Genomic DNA, 17,016 nt, shown 5'->3' with positions numbered 1-17,016 from the left:
CTTTTTATAAAGTTTTAAATGTCCATTTTATTCTTTTCGCACTTTGGGCGGGCCCACGCTCTGGCACGGCACCTGGTGACGAGAGAGACCCGGGTCTTCGTACAATTCAGCCAGCCTGACTTCACTGTCCTGGTTAGGAAAAACGTTAGCAAAACGTTAAAAAACGCAACGCGTTTCAACCGTTGGTTTTCATCAAAACCAACGGTTGAAACGCGTTGCGTTTTTTGTTGCCCGTATCAATTATTTGTGAAGATGTACTCTGTATGATAACTCTGTGAAGTACGCAGGTACAATTACTTCTTATTAAATTTATTCATGTTTAAACTCTAAGGTCCACACCTTTTTGTGCGTTCCTGTTACTGGGTAACAAAATGTCTTGTTTTCTGTTTTTGATTCTTTGTAATTGCCAAGTGTTGCTAATGTATGCTTTGGCAATGTAAGATGCACCTTATCATGCCAATAAAGCCCTTTGTTGAATTGAGAGAGAGAGAGAGAGAGAGAGAGAGAGAGAGAGAGAGAGAGAGAGAGAGAGAGAGAGAGAGAGAGAGAGAGAGAGAGAGAGAGAGAGAGAGCGAGAGAGAGAGAGAGAGAGAGAGAGAGAGAGAGAGAGAGAGAGAGAGAGAGAGAGAGAGAGAGAGAGAGAGAGAGAGAGAGTTCCTACCGTAGTCGGAGGCATTTCGGAGAGAGATCAGCGGAACTATTGCAAGGTTCCTACCGTATTCGGAGGCATTTCGGAGTGGGGCAAAATCCATTTCCGTTTGTCATTCAGCGAGTGACAAGCATTTCAGCCGTTTCTTACAACGTAAGTAGTTAAACTAATCCTGTGTCCTGTGAATATCCACCTGGTTGAGGTGATATTTGATCATTATGTGGTTAGATCGTCAAGATATTGACCGTCAAACAGTTACTGTCTGTCAAGTCTCGATAACGTTAGCTAGCACCTCACTGGCGAGCTAACGTCAGCTAAAAATGATTTCAGCTTGTAGCTAACGTTACTAGCTAGGTTATCCCTTTATGAATTCAATTTCACTGCTTTATTATATAAATAAATATGCAACGTTAGCACACAATAAACGTGTTGTTTTTATGTCCTTATATTCTCAAAGCATAAACCAGGTGTTCTCATTGGCCAACATGGGACCCCTACACCTGTTGGTAATTCTAGTGTTTTTAAAGAGCCTTTGCTTCAGGTTAGAAGACTAGCACTTTGAGTCCTTGATTGGAAAGTGTGAAGAACGTCTGCTCTGTGTTGACTGCAGTCCTGTCCTGTCATTTACAGAGTGCTGAATCGCCCATTGGTTACCAGACACCATGACGCTGTTTCACTTTGGGAACTGCTTTGCCTTGGCATATTTCCCCTACTTCATCACGTACAAATGCAGTGGACTGTAAGTGTTTGTTGGAGTTTGAGAAATGTGACCCATTTTGTTCCCTCGCCCATTGCCTCTGGCTTTGGGACTCAGTCACATAAAGGTTACTCTCCATGATGTGAGGTACCAAGGGTATAACACGGTTTCTTACCCGGCACAGGCTTTCAAAAGACTGGATTTAAACAGTGGAATATCATTTAACACCCCAGGATAAACTACTGACATCCGTAAGAGGAATATAATATCTTCAAATCTGCTATACGACATCAGAAACGGGTAACCGTTTTATACCCTTGGTATGCCACGGATAGTAACCTTATGTGACTGAGTCCCAGAGGCGATGGGCGAGGGAATAAATGGGGCTAAGAAATGTGATGCTGCAATGACATGAGTTATAATGTACAGTATGGGGACATTCACACCAAAAGCGTTTTCTTCAGTCAGAACGCTATGAAAATCATGTTGAGAGCGCTTCCATTGTGCACAAAACAGTGCACGGAGCGTTTTTTTTTTGCGCTCCGTTTGTTTTCCCCTGTAGTCGCGTGCAGTACAGATCAGAACACAACGACCACAAGGACGGTAGCCAGCTGCTTTTGTCTGTTTGATGTTGTTCACTGTCAACATGAAAGCCAGATTATTGCCAATTCTGGCAGCAGCCGAGGTTGAAAATCCCTCGGGAGGAGAAAAGGTAGGACGAGTGAAAAAGACGATCAGGGCGCTTTTCCTCTAATGTTCAACTTTTTTCAGCTTTAAAACGCCCACAGCGCTCCTCCAAAAGCAACAGACGCCACCAGCGCTGAAACGCCAGGTGGGTTCATTAAAAGAGGACCACGTCTAACGCATCCTTACATAGAGAATGAATTGCAGAAAGACGCTGGCAGCTCCAAAAACGCTTTTGGGTTTGTGTGTCCCCTATGGCTGCTTATAGTGTATGAACGCCGCCCAACATCCATATACAGTTAATGAATAAGTTGTCGAGGAAAGATTAGACTAAAGTATTCCTCATTCATAGTAGCTACATTCATAGTATTTAGGCCTATTCCTGTTGTAGAGCCATACACCCAGACAGAGACTGAAGAGTATTTGTTTTTAATCTGCTTTGTAATGTCAGGTTTTGGAGGGGGTCCAGACAATCCTCGTGTGTGTGTGTGTGTGTGTGTGTGTGTGTGTGTGTGTGTGTGTGTGTGTGTGTGTGTGTGTGTGTGTGTGTGTGTGTGTGTGTGTGTGTGTGTGTGTGTGTGTGTGTGTGTGTGGGATGGATGGATGGATGGATGGATGGTGGGGTAGTAGTTGTAATGGTACTGTGTATGCATTGATCGCAAGCCCTTGAATGGTTGAAAATGGTATAACAGGGCCATATGAAATCTGCCCCCCCCTTATATATATATATATATATATATATTTTATTTATTTATTTATTTATTTTTACTAATTCTGTTTTGTTTTTTTACTTTAATTTAGGGGTTAGTTAGGTCAATGTTTTTGTTTTTATGATGACTTCTTGGCTCTCTCAGACAGCCTCTTCGACATGTTTCTCAAAGTGAAAACCAAATTGTGACGTAAGGGTCCTACGCAAGACCGACCCCCCTCTCAAAAACACCCCAATCCAAAACTGAATTATTTCTCTAGGCCTATTTTACAATTATGAAATCATTTACGTTACAATTAGGTCTACTTTTGATTTTGATAATTAGGCCTACTTTTATCAATTTCCTCCAAATTATGGAAAATTCTGCAATATTCCATGTTTTACAGTTGATTCCATTTTCATTACCAAATTCCGAGGATCCGTCCGTTTTTTCTCTTTTGTGGAAATCATATGGCCCCTAGCCTAGTGTAACATCGTACATTTCTGGAGGGACTGCCTCATGCTGAAGTTATCAGTTATATCGTCCATTCGGTGCCTGTGTGTACAGTCCTGCTAGTTAACGCTTTATGTTTTCGTCCTTCAGCTCAGAGTATAATGCATTCTGGAGGTGTGTCCAGGCTGGAGCAACCTACCTGTTTGTCCAGCTATGTAAGGTAAGTGAACTCCCTAGCAATTGCTGATTAAGCACCCTTGAAAATGAGAGCTATCAAGCGCCTCACCCTATATAAATAAAGGTCAAATAAAAGAAAAAAAGGCACAATTGACTTTTTTCACTCTTAAAACCAGTAGTGGCCTGTAGAAAATAGAAATCCATAATCATGAACTATCACTTCCTATCCATCATTTTTGCTCAGCATTTTGACAGAAGCATCCCTAAAGATCCACCTCCAAAGGAGCTAGCAGCTGAGTGTTTGCCAAGTAAACCTTATTCCCAGCCTCCTATTGGACAGGAGGCCCGGACTGTGACGACTTGACGGCACCTGGAATGCAAGACAAAATAGCGAAGAAGAATAGGAATTGAAATGTCCTGAGTTCCCCTGTGTGTTGGAGCACGTAAGCAGAGTTCCTTGGTCTCTCTGTGTTTCAGATGCTGTTCCTGGCCACATTCTTCCCCACCTGGGAAGGAGGAGCTGGAGTTTACGACTTTGTAGGGGTGAGTGGTGGGACTGCATTGTACTAACAAAATATATTCACATTCTGTAATTGCAGAGACGTATTACAAAATGTCAGCAGGTTTTCAACACTTGAAACATTTGGAACATTTAAATCTCCAGATTCGTTTGAGAGGATAATCTGCGATCTTAATGTTTGATTAAAATTGATGAAAGATTCTGTCCAAACTGCAACTTGATTTGTAGGCCAGGTATCCTGTAGAATTAAAGAGGGATTAACCCCCCAGATATGTATCAAAACGGTGATTTGAAAAACCTATGGGAAAAACCAAGAAATGACGTATCCTCTTGTCTATACTATACTCTTTGGCTGTGCTCAGCTCAGGAATTTTTTCCGGAAATCGACGCCATGACGGTTTGCCCACCGCCTCGAAAATAATTTATACGAGAGCTGCAATATCTTTATAAATATCAACAACTAGCCAACGCTGGTGGCCTGTATGGAAACAGTGTTGCTCAAAATGGTTGAAAGTTATATCAATTTGGTAATTCAGTGGCGAACTAGAAATGTAATTATTTTTCTCCCATGTATGTGTGTGGCAGATTGTCTAACTACGTTAGGAGAGACTAGTGATGCGAGAGCACAGCACAATAATGAGGACAAACGCCCCGCTCTCACGCTCATGTAATCACAATGCGAGATTTCTCCACGTCATTCCCTCATCCAACTTGCGATATACCGCGCCATGAAATCCGTTTTTAATTTTCGTTTGGGGGCTTTTCGTGATTCTTGTTAAAAAGTTACTGCACCTCTGATTTTTCCTCTCGGGCGCAGCGCAGGGCAGAGCTGCAGAGCTCTCCTCCTCCTCCTCGGCCCATTCAGTCTGTCCAAACTCAATACCGATCTAATCTCAGTATGAGATGCAGGGAAATATATTATAGTAGCCGATGTGTTTAGAGCAGCTTTGTCACGTTGTCACGTCGTAGTATAGCGTTATATTTTACATGTGCGCTAAACTGCGATGAGAGTTGTTTGCGGAAATGTCAGACTGTTCTCACCCCATGCCCAAGCCCCCGCCTCGGCCACATGAGAGCCGAGGAGGGCTGCTGCTGCGCGCGCCCCCGCGCCCCGGAGCTTGGGGCTCGTGCATGAGCATACGACTCTCTTCCGCCTGACTGGCCGGGAGAGAGTGCTTCCAACTCGGACTGATAATATAAACAACAGTTACTGCAGCGCAGTAACTGTTGTATGTGACAGTCAGACCTCCATGCTCCGCCCCACCTCATGAGGACTTCCCCGGAATAGTCACCAGGCACGCTGCTGACTTTGTGTGATTCTGGCATCGTCTGACGTAAATAGATCAATCAAATGTTTTCCAGTTATTCCTAGGCTGCAAACTTGTTTTAACATGCAAATCGGAGTGTTTTCTGATGAGAATAAAGTAACGTTAACGCTACGTTATGTCAGACTGTTCTCATCCCATGCGAAAGCCCCCGCCTCAGCCATGAGAGGCTCAGAGCACTGCTGCTGCTGCTGCGCGCGCCCCCGCGGCTCGGAGCTTGGGGCTCGTGCATGAGCATACGACTCTCTCACGCCTGACTGGCCGGGAGAAAGTGCTTCCAAGTCGGACTGATAATATAAACAACATTTGAGCTTATCCAGGTAAGATATTAATAAAGTAATGACACATTCAGCAGGAAACTAACTGTAGGAGCCAAAACGCACCAGTTTCTCTTAATCATCTGACGTTAATTGAACCCTCATTGATATGTGTGTGTTTATATGAATTATCTGTATTTGGCGTACTGCCCCTTTATTGAGCCACTACGTGGTAGGTGGAGTCGGGGGGAAAGTGCTCTATAATTATAGGTGTGTCGGGGATCGCATTCAGGTGTGCGTGATTCGGGAAGCAACACCGTTTTCAACCGTGTCCTGTTACTTTGTTCTTGCGGTTTACTTCTGTGTTCCACCGTTCAAGTGTGCAGCATTGTGGTTGATGATGAATGGTAGCATCATATAGTGACATTGGACTATGCTGTTATTCTGTGTTAACGGTGGATTAATGACAATAAATGGATTGCCGGTGAGGTATCCCAATATATCCTGATGCATTGGACATTGAATGAACAACACGCGTCTGAAACAAGCAACCTGATCCGCCCCTCATTGGCCAAGTTATTTTTGGTTTAATTTAGGCCATACATTTAGTTGAAAACGAGCTTTATTTTGACTTGTTTTGGATAATCGTTTGGGATTCAAGACCAGATTGGACACTGGGTCGATTCGCTGGAGCTGCGGGTGAATGGTGGTAGTGAACGCCTGCTGGCCTAGGCTACGGAAACTTCGCCTTCGGGAGGAGTGATCAGAGGGATCCACATCGTCTGTCTCGGCGGTGCCGATCAGCGCTTTCCTGCGTGTGGGGAGCACAGATCACCTGGGGTCTGTGCTGGAGAGATCAGAGGGATCCACATCCACACAGCATCCAAGTAAGTGCGGGGCCGCGGGCCGCGGCTCTGTATATTTCCTGAAGGAGAGATCATTGCGGGACACGGCTGTGTCTATTTCCTGAAACGGCTGTCTTATCTTTTCTCGGAGTTGTATCACCACGCCCACGGGTAGGGACACATCTCAACACCGGGACAATGTGCGCAGGTACGTGTGTGCTACCAACGGGACATATCATGGACATTAAATTATGCGCACACATTTAAATGTATTGAGTTGTAAAATCCAAAATGCATTGCTTCCAATGGGGTTTATATGAGAACGGTGGGGATGGTTTGTGTGTAGTATAGCCTATTGGTATTTGTCCTACTGTGAATAATATTGCTGCATAGTAAATTTGTGAATAGAATTGGTTTTTGATTCTGTGTGGTTTATGATAATGTGTGCAGGTATTGGTATTTAAAAAATAATTGATTGTATTGAATAATGTCTGGAGTACGTAAAGGTCACACCAGCTCCAGGAGCAGCAAACATGGATCCTCCATATCTAAAATGCTCTTTCAGGCAAAGGCTGAGAGAGCGGCACTTCTGGTCCGGGCTGCAGCCTTAAAGGAAAGGCATGCTCTGGAGGAGAAAGCCCTGGAGCTAAAATGGAGACAGGAAGAGCTGGATATGGCTGCTAAACTAGCACTAATATCAATTAACCAACAACAACAACAACTGTGGGCATACATGGACATACCTGATATAGACTACTACATACCCCCTGAGCCAGACTTTGAACAGGAGGCAGAGAGAGATGATGCTGGGAGCTCAGACTCTGAGATGGATGAGAAGATTGAGAACACTTTTCATATTCAAGCTGAAGCGGAGTTGGTGATAGGCACCAACGCCTCCAAATCGTTTGAGACGTGTGTGCTACAGGAGCCCCCACGAGAACAGGACGGAGAGACGTGTGTGGTACAGGATCACACACGAGTCGTTGAAGAAGAGAGGACGTGTGCGCTACAGGAGCACACACGAGTCATTGATGAAGAGAGGACGTGTGCGCTACAGGAGCACACACGAGTCATTGATGAAGAGAGGACGTGTGCGCTACAGGAGCACACACGAGTCATTGATGAAGAGAGGACGTGTGCGCTACAGGATCACACACGAGTCATTGATGAAGAGAGGACGTGTGCGCTACAGGATCACACACGAGTCATTGATGAAGAGAGGACGTGTGCGCTACAGGAGCACACACGAGTCATTGATGAAGAGAGGACGTGTGCGCTACAGGATCACACACGAGTCATTGATGAGAGGACGTGTGCGCTACAGGAGCACACACGAGTCATTGATGAAGAGAGGACGTGTGCGCTACAGGAGCACACACGAGTCATTGATGAAGAGAGGACGTGTGCGCTACAGGATCACACACGAGTCATTGATGAAGAGAGGACGTGTGCGCTACAGGATCACACACGAGTCAATGATGAGAGGACGTGTGCGCTACAGGAGCACACACGAGTCATTGATGAAGAGAGGACGTGTGCGCTACAGGATCACACACGAGTCATTGATGAAGAGAGGACGTGTGCGCTACAGGAGCACACACGAGTCATTGATGAAGAGAGGACGTGTGCGCTACAGGATCACACACGAGTCATTGATGAAGAGAGGACGTGTGCGCTACAGGATCACACACGAGTCAATGATGAGAGGACGTGTGCGCTACAGGAGCACACACGAGTCATTGATGAAGAGAGGACGTGTGCGCTACAGGAGCACACACGAGTCATTGATGAAGAGAGGACGTGTGCGCTACAGGATCACACACGAGTCATTGATGAAGAGAGGACGTGTGTAGCAGAGGAGCTCACACGAGTCATTGATGAAGAGAGGACGTGTGTAGCAGAGGAGCTCACACGAGTCATTGATGAAGAGAGGACGTGTGTAGCAGAGGAGCTCACACGAGTCATTGATGAAGAGAGGACGTGTGTAGCAGAGGAGCTCACACGAGTCATTGATGAAGAGAGGACGTGTGTAGCAGAGGAGCTCACACGAGTCATTGATGAAGAGAGGACGTGTGTAGCAGAGGAGCACACACGAGTCAATGATGAGAGGACGTGTGCGCTACAGGAGCACACACGAATCAATGTTGGAGAGATGTGTGTGCAGCATGAGCTCACACGAGTGAAACAGGAGGTTGGCACCATCCTTAAGAAACCATCTGAGGAAATGATGGCCAGGATGGAAACACTCCTCAAGGAAGCACTGGCTGCTAAAGAAGAAGATCTTTGTGTTAGAGCTGTGGAACCATGTAAATATCAGTTTGGTGGTCTAGCAACCAAAGACCGAGAACAACATTCTGCTCCGCAACTAGAGCGTCAGAGCTCTCGAGATGGATCGATTCTGACCATTCTGATAGGTGAAGAGCCAGTGAAGAGGAAGCCGCTTCTGATGGAGAAGTGGACAGCAGATGTTGATGCCGATAGTGGAGCTCAGCAGGCACTCGAACAGAGGCTGCAAGACCAGGTGGCAAAGCACAACGTGGAGTGCACTGTGTTCACAGTGGATCTTGTACAGCCACTGTGTGTCACATTGAAGGAGTTCAAGATGCATGAACAGATTGAGAATGAGTGCATTATGGGCTTGTCGCAACAATGCAGCTGCACTGTGTACAATGTGCACAAACTCTCAGAGATGCTGTCCCTCTTTGAGAAAGGGTTGTTTAATGTAAGAGTGACTTGAAGGACTTGACATCAATAGAAGTTAGCAATGGGCTGACTGCAAACCAGTGACTAACTTTTGTATTTCAAGTTGTACTCTAACAGACCATTACTGGTGACCTCTGATAGAGGATTTTTGTGTGTCCTCTTTCAATGAATTATTTGGCTCCTTTTGTTTATTTTGTAATTGTTCATGCCATCCTGTCACTCTCAATTAGGGGGCGGTGTGTAGGAGCCAAAACGCACCATTTCCTCTTAATCATCTGACGTTAATTGAACCCTCATTGATATGTGTGTGTTTATATGAATTATCTGTATTTGGCGTACTGCCCCTTTATTGAGCCACTACGTGGTAGGTGGAGTCGGGGGGAAAGTGCTCTATAATTATAGGTGTGTCGGGGATCGCATTCAGGTGTGCGTGATTCGGGAAGCAACACCGTTTTCAACCGTGTCCTGTTACTTTGTTCTTGCGGTTTACTTCTGTGTTCCACCGTTCAAGTGTGCAGCATTGTGGTTGATGATGAATGGTAGCATCATATAGTGACATTGGACTATGCTGTTATTCTGTGTTAACGGTGGATTAATGACAATAAATGGATTGCCGGTGAGGTATCCCAATATATCCTGATGCATTGGACATTGAATGAACAACACGCGTCTGAAACAAGCAACCCGATCCGCCCCTCATTGGCCAAGTTATTTTTGGTTTAATTTAGGCCATACACTAACTATAATTAAGACATGTGCCAACTTTGACGACGTTTGGTTCACTATTTTAAGAGCAAACAGGTTTTTTTAACTTCCTGAAAAGTTGCTGTTTTGGAGATTCGAGGTCCTGGAACGACAGCGACGATATCTGGAATTCTGGACAAAATCATATCTAGGCTACATAAAAAATGAAAGGTTGGGAATGACTTACAGCAACACAATGCCATGTCCTTCCTTTTATGATTATAGTGGCGTTTATTGATAGTATTGTGTTACATAGGAGTTGGTAGGAAAATAACAGGCGATTGTAATCAATTAACAGGTGATTAACAGGTAAAGTGACATCATGGGAATAGGCTTGGAGTTGTGAGGAGCCGAAAGGGTACAGGGGGAGTAGGGAAGTAACTATCTTGAAATCCCATAGTCTTTGGTTCATCGTGACGTCACGACGTATCAAATCTCCCATTCATTTGAGGGCAAAAAAAAAGCAGTGTTCCACCCATAGAGAGTGCTTATGCCAGGTATGCTGCTGAAAAATGATACAAATGGTAAACTAAAATGGCAACAGTTTGCTCTCAAATGTGGAAATTTTGACCAGCATTCTGTCATATATATTGGTTAAAAGCTGAAAAAAGTGTTTTGGGGGTAAGTTACACTTTAAGAAGAAGAAGAAAACGTTCCACCATAACAAAAACATTTGCAGTGTCTTCTGATTTACAAAAATACAGTAACAAAATGTCTACATATAGCAGGCATGTCCAAAGTCCGGCCCGGGGGCCAATTGCGGACCGATTTTAAGTGGCCCTCCCTCGGCTTGTCTCTCATATGTGGCCCTCCACACAGTATTGGTTAATCAAGCATGTTCACTTTGCATTTTTCCGTTCACCTAACAATGACAGCACTACCATACAGTTTGTACAAGCACCAAGTAGAGTACAATTGTATGTGATTTTTTTATTTTCTTTTTTTATAACCCATATGATGCGAGAAGCAGCTGGCCCCCTGGCATTTTCACATTATCTAATCTGGCCCCCATTCAAAAAAGCTTGGACACCCCTGACATACAGTATGTGCCCATCATTGTCTATATCGTGTGTGTGTGTGTGTGTGTGTGTGTGTGTGTGTGTGTGTGTGTGTGCGTGCGTGTTTTCCAGGAATTCATGAAGGCAACAGTGGACCTAGCAGACCTGTTGGGCCTCCATCTTGTGATGTCTCGTAATGCCGGTAAAGGAGAGTACAAGATCATGGTGGCTGCCATGGGCTGGGCAACAGCCGAACTGGTTATGTCCCGGTAAGCAGCAGTCTAGTTCTTTAACTCTTTGGGCTGGGCAACAGCCGAACTGGTTATGTCCCGGTAAGCAGCAGTCTAGTTCTTTAACTCTTTGGGCTGGGCAACAGCCGAACTGGTTATGTCCCGGTAAGCAGCAGTCTAGTTCTTTAACTCTTTATTCATTATGGATGAACATGTACTGAAAATGAATAGATACTCTTTATCCTCAATTGAACCTGAATACTAGGGGTGTGTAACAATACCCTATGCGTATTTGTATTCACCTTATGTTCAGACCTTACAGTGGGCCAAATTCTTCCGGGTCCGTCTAACACTTCCGGCGGTCACGGCGCCAAATATGAAAGAACGTCATGAAGAAGAGAGTCGTTTTTGTAGTGGACAGCGCAGGGTGTAAAATAAAGAACGTAGCCTACTACTTTGAGCTCGGTACACAGCAAGCAAGCGGAGTATCCACTGTTAGCCAGGTCAGATAACGTTATCGTCGACAATGACGAGCACTTTCTTGTAAAACATACCTGGACTCCAACAAAGAAAGTTTCGGATGGTTTTCTCTCCTCCGAGGCAGCGCGAGCCATTAACGTTAATAAAGACCCGCAGACGTTAACGTAATTCCCTGGAGTGCGAGACTTAACGAGCCAGTTACATGGCGTTGCATTCTTAGACATTGCCGTTTGCTTTTATTTGGTATGTTACATACAATTGGCTAAATTATTAGTTAATTCAGAGTTAGATGATATTGGAGCAGCGCAGCCATTTTTTATTTTATTTTATTATTATTTTTAGCCGGAAGTCGTAGGACGGCCACAGAACCGGGTCAAATGGGCGTGGCTACATAAGGTGAATTGAACCGTTAAGGTATGAGGCTTTAGGTTCAGTACCGATGGTTAACGAATCAAAATTGTAACTAGACTGAAAATAGTAAAATTAATAAAAACAAGCCCGAATTTGCAATAGCTGCAACCAGATCTGCAAATTTATGATTTTTGTGGACCAACCAACCAACAGAGTGACTTATAGAGCTGCTGGCCGCAGCTAACAAATTAAATCAATGCAATTGATCTACTTATTGTATAGCATTGTACTGTACTGTATATCTAAGCATTGGATCTGTGTTGTGTTGCTGGGGCGGCATTAGCTCAGGAGGTAGAGCTGTCGCCTGGGAATCGGAAGGTTCCCGGTTCGAGGCTGGCTCCTCCCGGCAGTGTGCCGAAGTGTCCTTGAGCAAGACACTGAACGCCTAACTGCTCGCAGACGCTGTCGGTGTGTGAATGGGTGAATGTGAGGTTATGTAAAAGCGCTTTGGGTAGTTGATAGACTATATAAAATGTGCTCTATAAATACAGTCCATTTACCATTTGCTCTGTCTCCAGGTGTCTTCCTCTGTGGGTAGGAGCCAGAGGCATAGAGTTTGACTGGAAATACATCCAGATGAGTTTTGACTCCAACATAAGTCTGGTGAGTACCTGTTGTCTGTCCTCTTCACATTTTTCCCCACACACTCCTCATTTTGAATCTTCCGCTGCGTTTTCTTTACCAGTACCTTGTGAGGAAAATATTATAAAATGAATGCATTATGGATTCATGTGTTCTTGTCTCCCTGTTTAGATAAAGCTGGACTTTAAACATTCCCATTCTCTTATTCCACCTTTCTCTCTGTGTATAGATCCATTATATCGCCATGGCAGCGGTGGTATGGATGTTTACACGGTATGACCTTCCCAAGAGCTTCAGGCTACCTGTTACTGTGCTGCTGGGCCTCTGTGTCTACAAGGCCTTCCTAATGGAGTAAGTCATACACACACTCCCATGTTAAAACACTCATTATGGCTGGGCATCGTTTAAAAAATGATGATACCTGTACCAATCAGTACCCTTAAAGTGATACCAATAGTAGCAGTACTGTAATAATACTAATAACAGTACTTCATTCAATACCTTTTTTTCACAGACGTGTAGTATAGCCATACTTTTGATCGTTTTGGCAGAATCTCGGCACGCTGAACTGCCAACCCCGTCACATACACCACGCTCGACTTCACAACCATCCACTGAATGGGTTGTAGCTGCTGCGGTAGTGGACCAATCACATGTTGCATCACATGAATTGAAGAACACTTGCGGTGATTGGCTGTGAGCAAAACCGTACAAATAGTTTTTTTTTTCTAAATCTGTGGATCGAATGCAGGTATCGTTTGACTGGGGACTGGGGATGGGAATGATGAAAAACCTGGAAAAGTCATGGAAATTCAAAGTACAATTTCCAAGCCCTAGAAAAGTTATGGAGAAAATATGTTTTGGAAAGTTTTGAAAAGTCATGGAAATATAGCTAAAGTTGCAATCCGAGCATACAATAGTATAGCGTAAATTGGCACGGCATGTAACGTTAACCGTCGCTGTGTTTCTGTTGTGTGTGAGAAGTGAAGTCAATGAGTCTGCCTCAGTCCATTTACAGGCACGCCCACTAGCCTACATCTGCCTGCTGGCTGCAGCTGAGGTAACGTTAGCAGTTGGCAAAGTCATACTATGCCGCCGGACATCTGCCCGGGAAGTGCAGCTTCAACAATATGTGGCTTTTCAAAGATAAGGACTAATTATGGCTCACGAAAGACAAGACGTGCTAAATGCAATCTGTGCTGTAAAATGCTGCGTTCTGTGAAGGGGGAAAGCACGAGAGCGCAGCTGCTGTTGCAAGCAGCACAATTCCTATCAGTGACATCCACTGATGCTAACGTTAGCGTCCCTTACCACAGCAAAGAAACAGACACGTTTGGACGTCAAAACAAGATCAAGGGATTTTGTCTCTCAAACTACTGTAAATAAATCCACAGTGAACCAGTAGGTCGGCAACATAATGAATGCCAGTCAGTCAACACAGCAATCCGAGGGTGCGTGCGTGTGTGTCTCAAACAAAGTAATTTATCGTCACTATACCAAAGCAGTTATTGATAATCAAATCTAATAATGATGTTTTTCTGCAAATTGTGTCTCAGCATTTTTGCATGTCGCTCAAGGTTAGGGCTGGGCAATATTGTGACTAGATGAGACTAGATATGGTCTTAGATTTTGTTATGGTTATATCGTGATATTATTATAAGTGTTGTCTTTTCCTGCTTTTAAAGGCTGCATTACAGTAAAGTGATGTCATTTGTGTGAACTCAAATGTGTGAACCCTGATACTACATACAGTCCACAGAGAGACATGGTAACAGTGGCCTGTGTATCTACAGAGGTTTCTCAGTAATGTGGACGTGCACTGAGACACACAACACATCATGTACACATACACACACAGACATGTTGAAAATAATCAAATATGTTGAATATGCAAGAATAAAAATAAGTAGATCTCCAGCGCACACCAGGGTAGGAAATATATAGACACTTTATTTAGTTACATTAAAAACAGGTGAGAAAGCGAAGCAGAGAGTAGCACTGCTGTGCACAGGGCTTTGCTCAGCTGTATGTTGATGAATATGCCCAATATGCCTTCCATTTCTCTCCACCTCTGTGTACGTCTCTTCAGGTTATTTGTCCATGTCTTCCTGCTGGGCAGCTGGACAGCACTGTTGGTGAAAGGCGTGCTGACCGGAGCCATCTCTCTCTGCTCACTGTTCCTCTTCGTCACTCTGGTCCACAGCAACTAAGTCAAACCGCACATCCTGGAATAAGCCTCGGATCCTCTTGGCCTGGACTCGGGTTGCCACATGGCAGAATTTGACCCCTGATGCCATAGCACCGTATAACACCTAAGCCTACTGCAAACTGCTTGTTGTTTGATATTGGATAGTTGGACCTGTTTGAAACTGCACCAACTGACAATCTACACAACCCTTCTACCAATGTCTTTTTCTCAGTCTATTCTTTAGAAAGCTAGCAGAATACCTGTCCCCGTGTGACTGGCCATTTAGTCAGGCTCGCTCACAGAGTTGGCATGCAGCCTCTCCTCTCTCTCTCCACAGAGGGTTTTCAGAGGTCACTTCACAGGCTAGTTGTAACTCCGCTCACCTGTGTGCTGCTCCACTCTGGAGCTCTCCATGGTGCTGAACATGTTGAGGCATTTTCGCCACTAATTAGCTGTTTTTGCCCATAGTCGGCCCTAATTACAGAATAAAAGAAAATTGTCTCCGTTAGGTCACCCGCAGGGCTTCTCTTTACACTTCCTGAAAGATTCAGTGAGGTCACACGTAAAATGGCATGGCTGTGCTGTGACCCAACACACACACACACACACACACACACTTCTCTCATTCTTATTATAGGGTGGACATTGGCACATTTTTGCCATAATACAGATCGTCTTGCATGGACCCATAACAGAAAATATATGTACTTGGGGTAAAATTGTTTTTGTCTTCAGTCCACCATTTAAAACTGTAGTATGGTTGGCTTACCCAGGTTGTGTTGACATGTTTTGTTAGTTTTGAGGGAAAGGTGCATTTTGTAGCACTCCCAGATGGAAACAGAATGATCGCAAATGAATTAAGTGTCTAATAACTTATATTTATTTTCTATCTGTTGTCCAAATCAGCCATTATGTGTGCTTAGATTCAATAGTGAGCTAGACTGAGTGGATTTATTTTTAAACACATGGATGACACTGTCTACACCCTTTGACCAATGGGCCTCAATTGATCAGTTTATTCATATACCAGTAAATACAGGAAGCATTTAAAATATCACCAATCTGCTGAGGAAACTATGTATTGTTTTGTTCTATTATTAGATAAATGGTATTGATATTGAATGAGGCACACCGTATGAATGAGATGAGGGCGCAGGAATGGAGTCGTAGATACTCTGGCACTTTGGCCTCAATGAGTGTCTGTGTTTTTGACATGCAAATAATAAATATGTATTTCTATTGTAAATTGTGTCTGTTCAGGGTCTTGATTGACCAAATAGTACTGTTGTGTTGAGTTGTTTTGGTGTGAGAAGATGAGAACTGGATTGCTAATGTTTGTCTTATATCCTTTATCCGGAGACAGGTTTTCGGAGGATGCATGGTCTTTGTCAGTGATGGCTTGATGTACATTCATGCATTCAGACCTGAATCAGCAGCCGATCCAACCACAGTCTTCTGTTGGCCGCTGAACATCTCCGCTCAACCAATAAGAGGTTAAACCCCTTGCTCAAGGACACTTTGTATTTGTTGAGAGAAAGCAGAACAATAGATTTCCAGTAAGCCAGGATTCCAGCCTGCTATCCTTTCCCTTGTGTTTACCCTAACATTTCCAGTCCAACAAGTCGGGAGTATTTAATTAGGCCTAATTGTTCTAAGAACATTGCAGACTTGAGAATCATTTGGTAATAGAGTATACTGCCACCTATAGGACAAATCAGCATGTCTGCAAGCAAACCCATTGGCTATACTTCCGGGTGCAACTGCAGTTAGTTTTAAACAGCAGTTCATGGGGAAACCATGCCCTCTTTGAACTCTTAACTACTCCTTCATACTTCAAGCTAGACCCTCCATTTGAACTTTAAACGAGTCACCACATCACCTTAATTCAGCTTTAATTTATCTTGTACTGTTTGAGAAATCACAGTTTATGTTTCATACTTTTTTTAACCTTTATAACAGGACCATATGGAGGCACCAGTGTTTCCCATACATAGGGGAATTTATGGCGCACCGCCACAACGGGATTTTGACCGCCACAACAAGATGTTGAGCACTTTTTGTCTTTTTTTTTTTTTTTTTTTTTACAGTGCACCTGAAGATGCAAGATACCTGCTGAATAAGTGTCCAAATGTTCATGTCATTCTGGCTAATACTCCACTTCTGTTATAGCATTTCAGTCTGGAATATGGAATATCTTTAAATAATCTATGATTTAGTTGCTAAATTGTCAAATACCGCCATCTGCTCGCTACCCAGGCACTTATGTATGTACTTAACCTAACTAACTATCCGGTGTGCACAACATTGTCAGCCTAAACTCCGGCTGACACCCCAAAAACCTACAATCCGCTACAGAAAAATGTATATTGTTTGTTTATTAACTG

General features: G+C 43.9%; 1 protein-coding gene across 1 annotated transcript; it reads left to right on the top strand.

Annotated features, from left to right (window-relative positions):
* Positions 1–745: 745 nt before the first annotated feature.
* tmem147 (transmembrane protein 147) lies at positions 746–15,872 on the top strand. Its single transcript, XM_083644238.1, has 8 exons — positions 746–802; positions 1,280–1,388; positions 3,323–3,392; positions 3,827–3,892; positions 10,874–11,010; positions 12,381–12,465; positions 12,674–12,795; positions 14,534–15,872. The coding sequence occupies exons 2-8, from the start codon at positions 1,312–1,314 to the stop codon at positions 14,652–14,654; spliced, it is 678 nt and encodes a 225-aa protein (XP_083500364.1). The 5' UTR covers positions 746–802; positions 1,280–1,311; the 3' UTR covers positions 14,655–15,872.
* Positions 15,873–17,016: the final 1,144 nt, after the last annotated feature.

Source organism: Poromitra crassiceps (assembly GCF_964638095.1).
Source record: "Poromitra crassiceps genome assembly, chromosome: 1".
Taxonomy (NCBI): domain Eukaryota; kingdom Metazoa; phylum Chordata; class Actinopteri; order Beryciformes; family Melamphaidae; genus Poromitra; species Poromitra crassiceps.
This window is presented reverse-complemented; position numbering and strand designations above follow the sequence as displayed.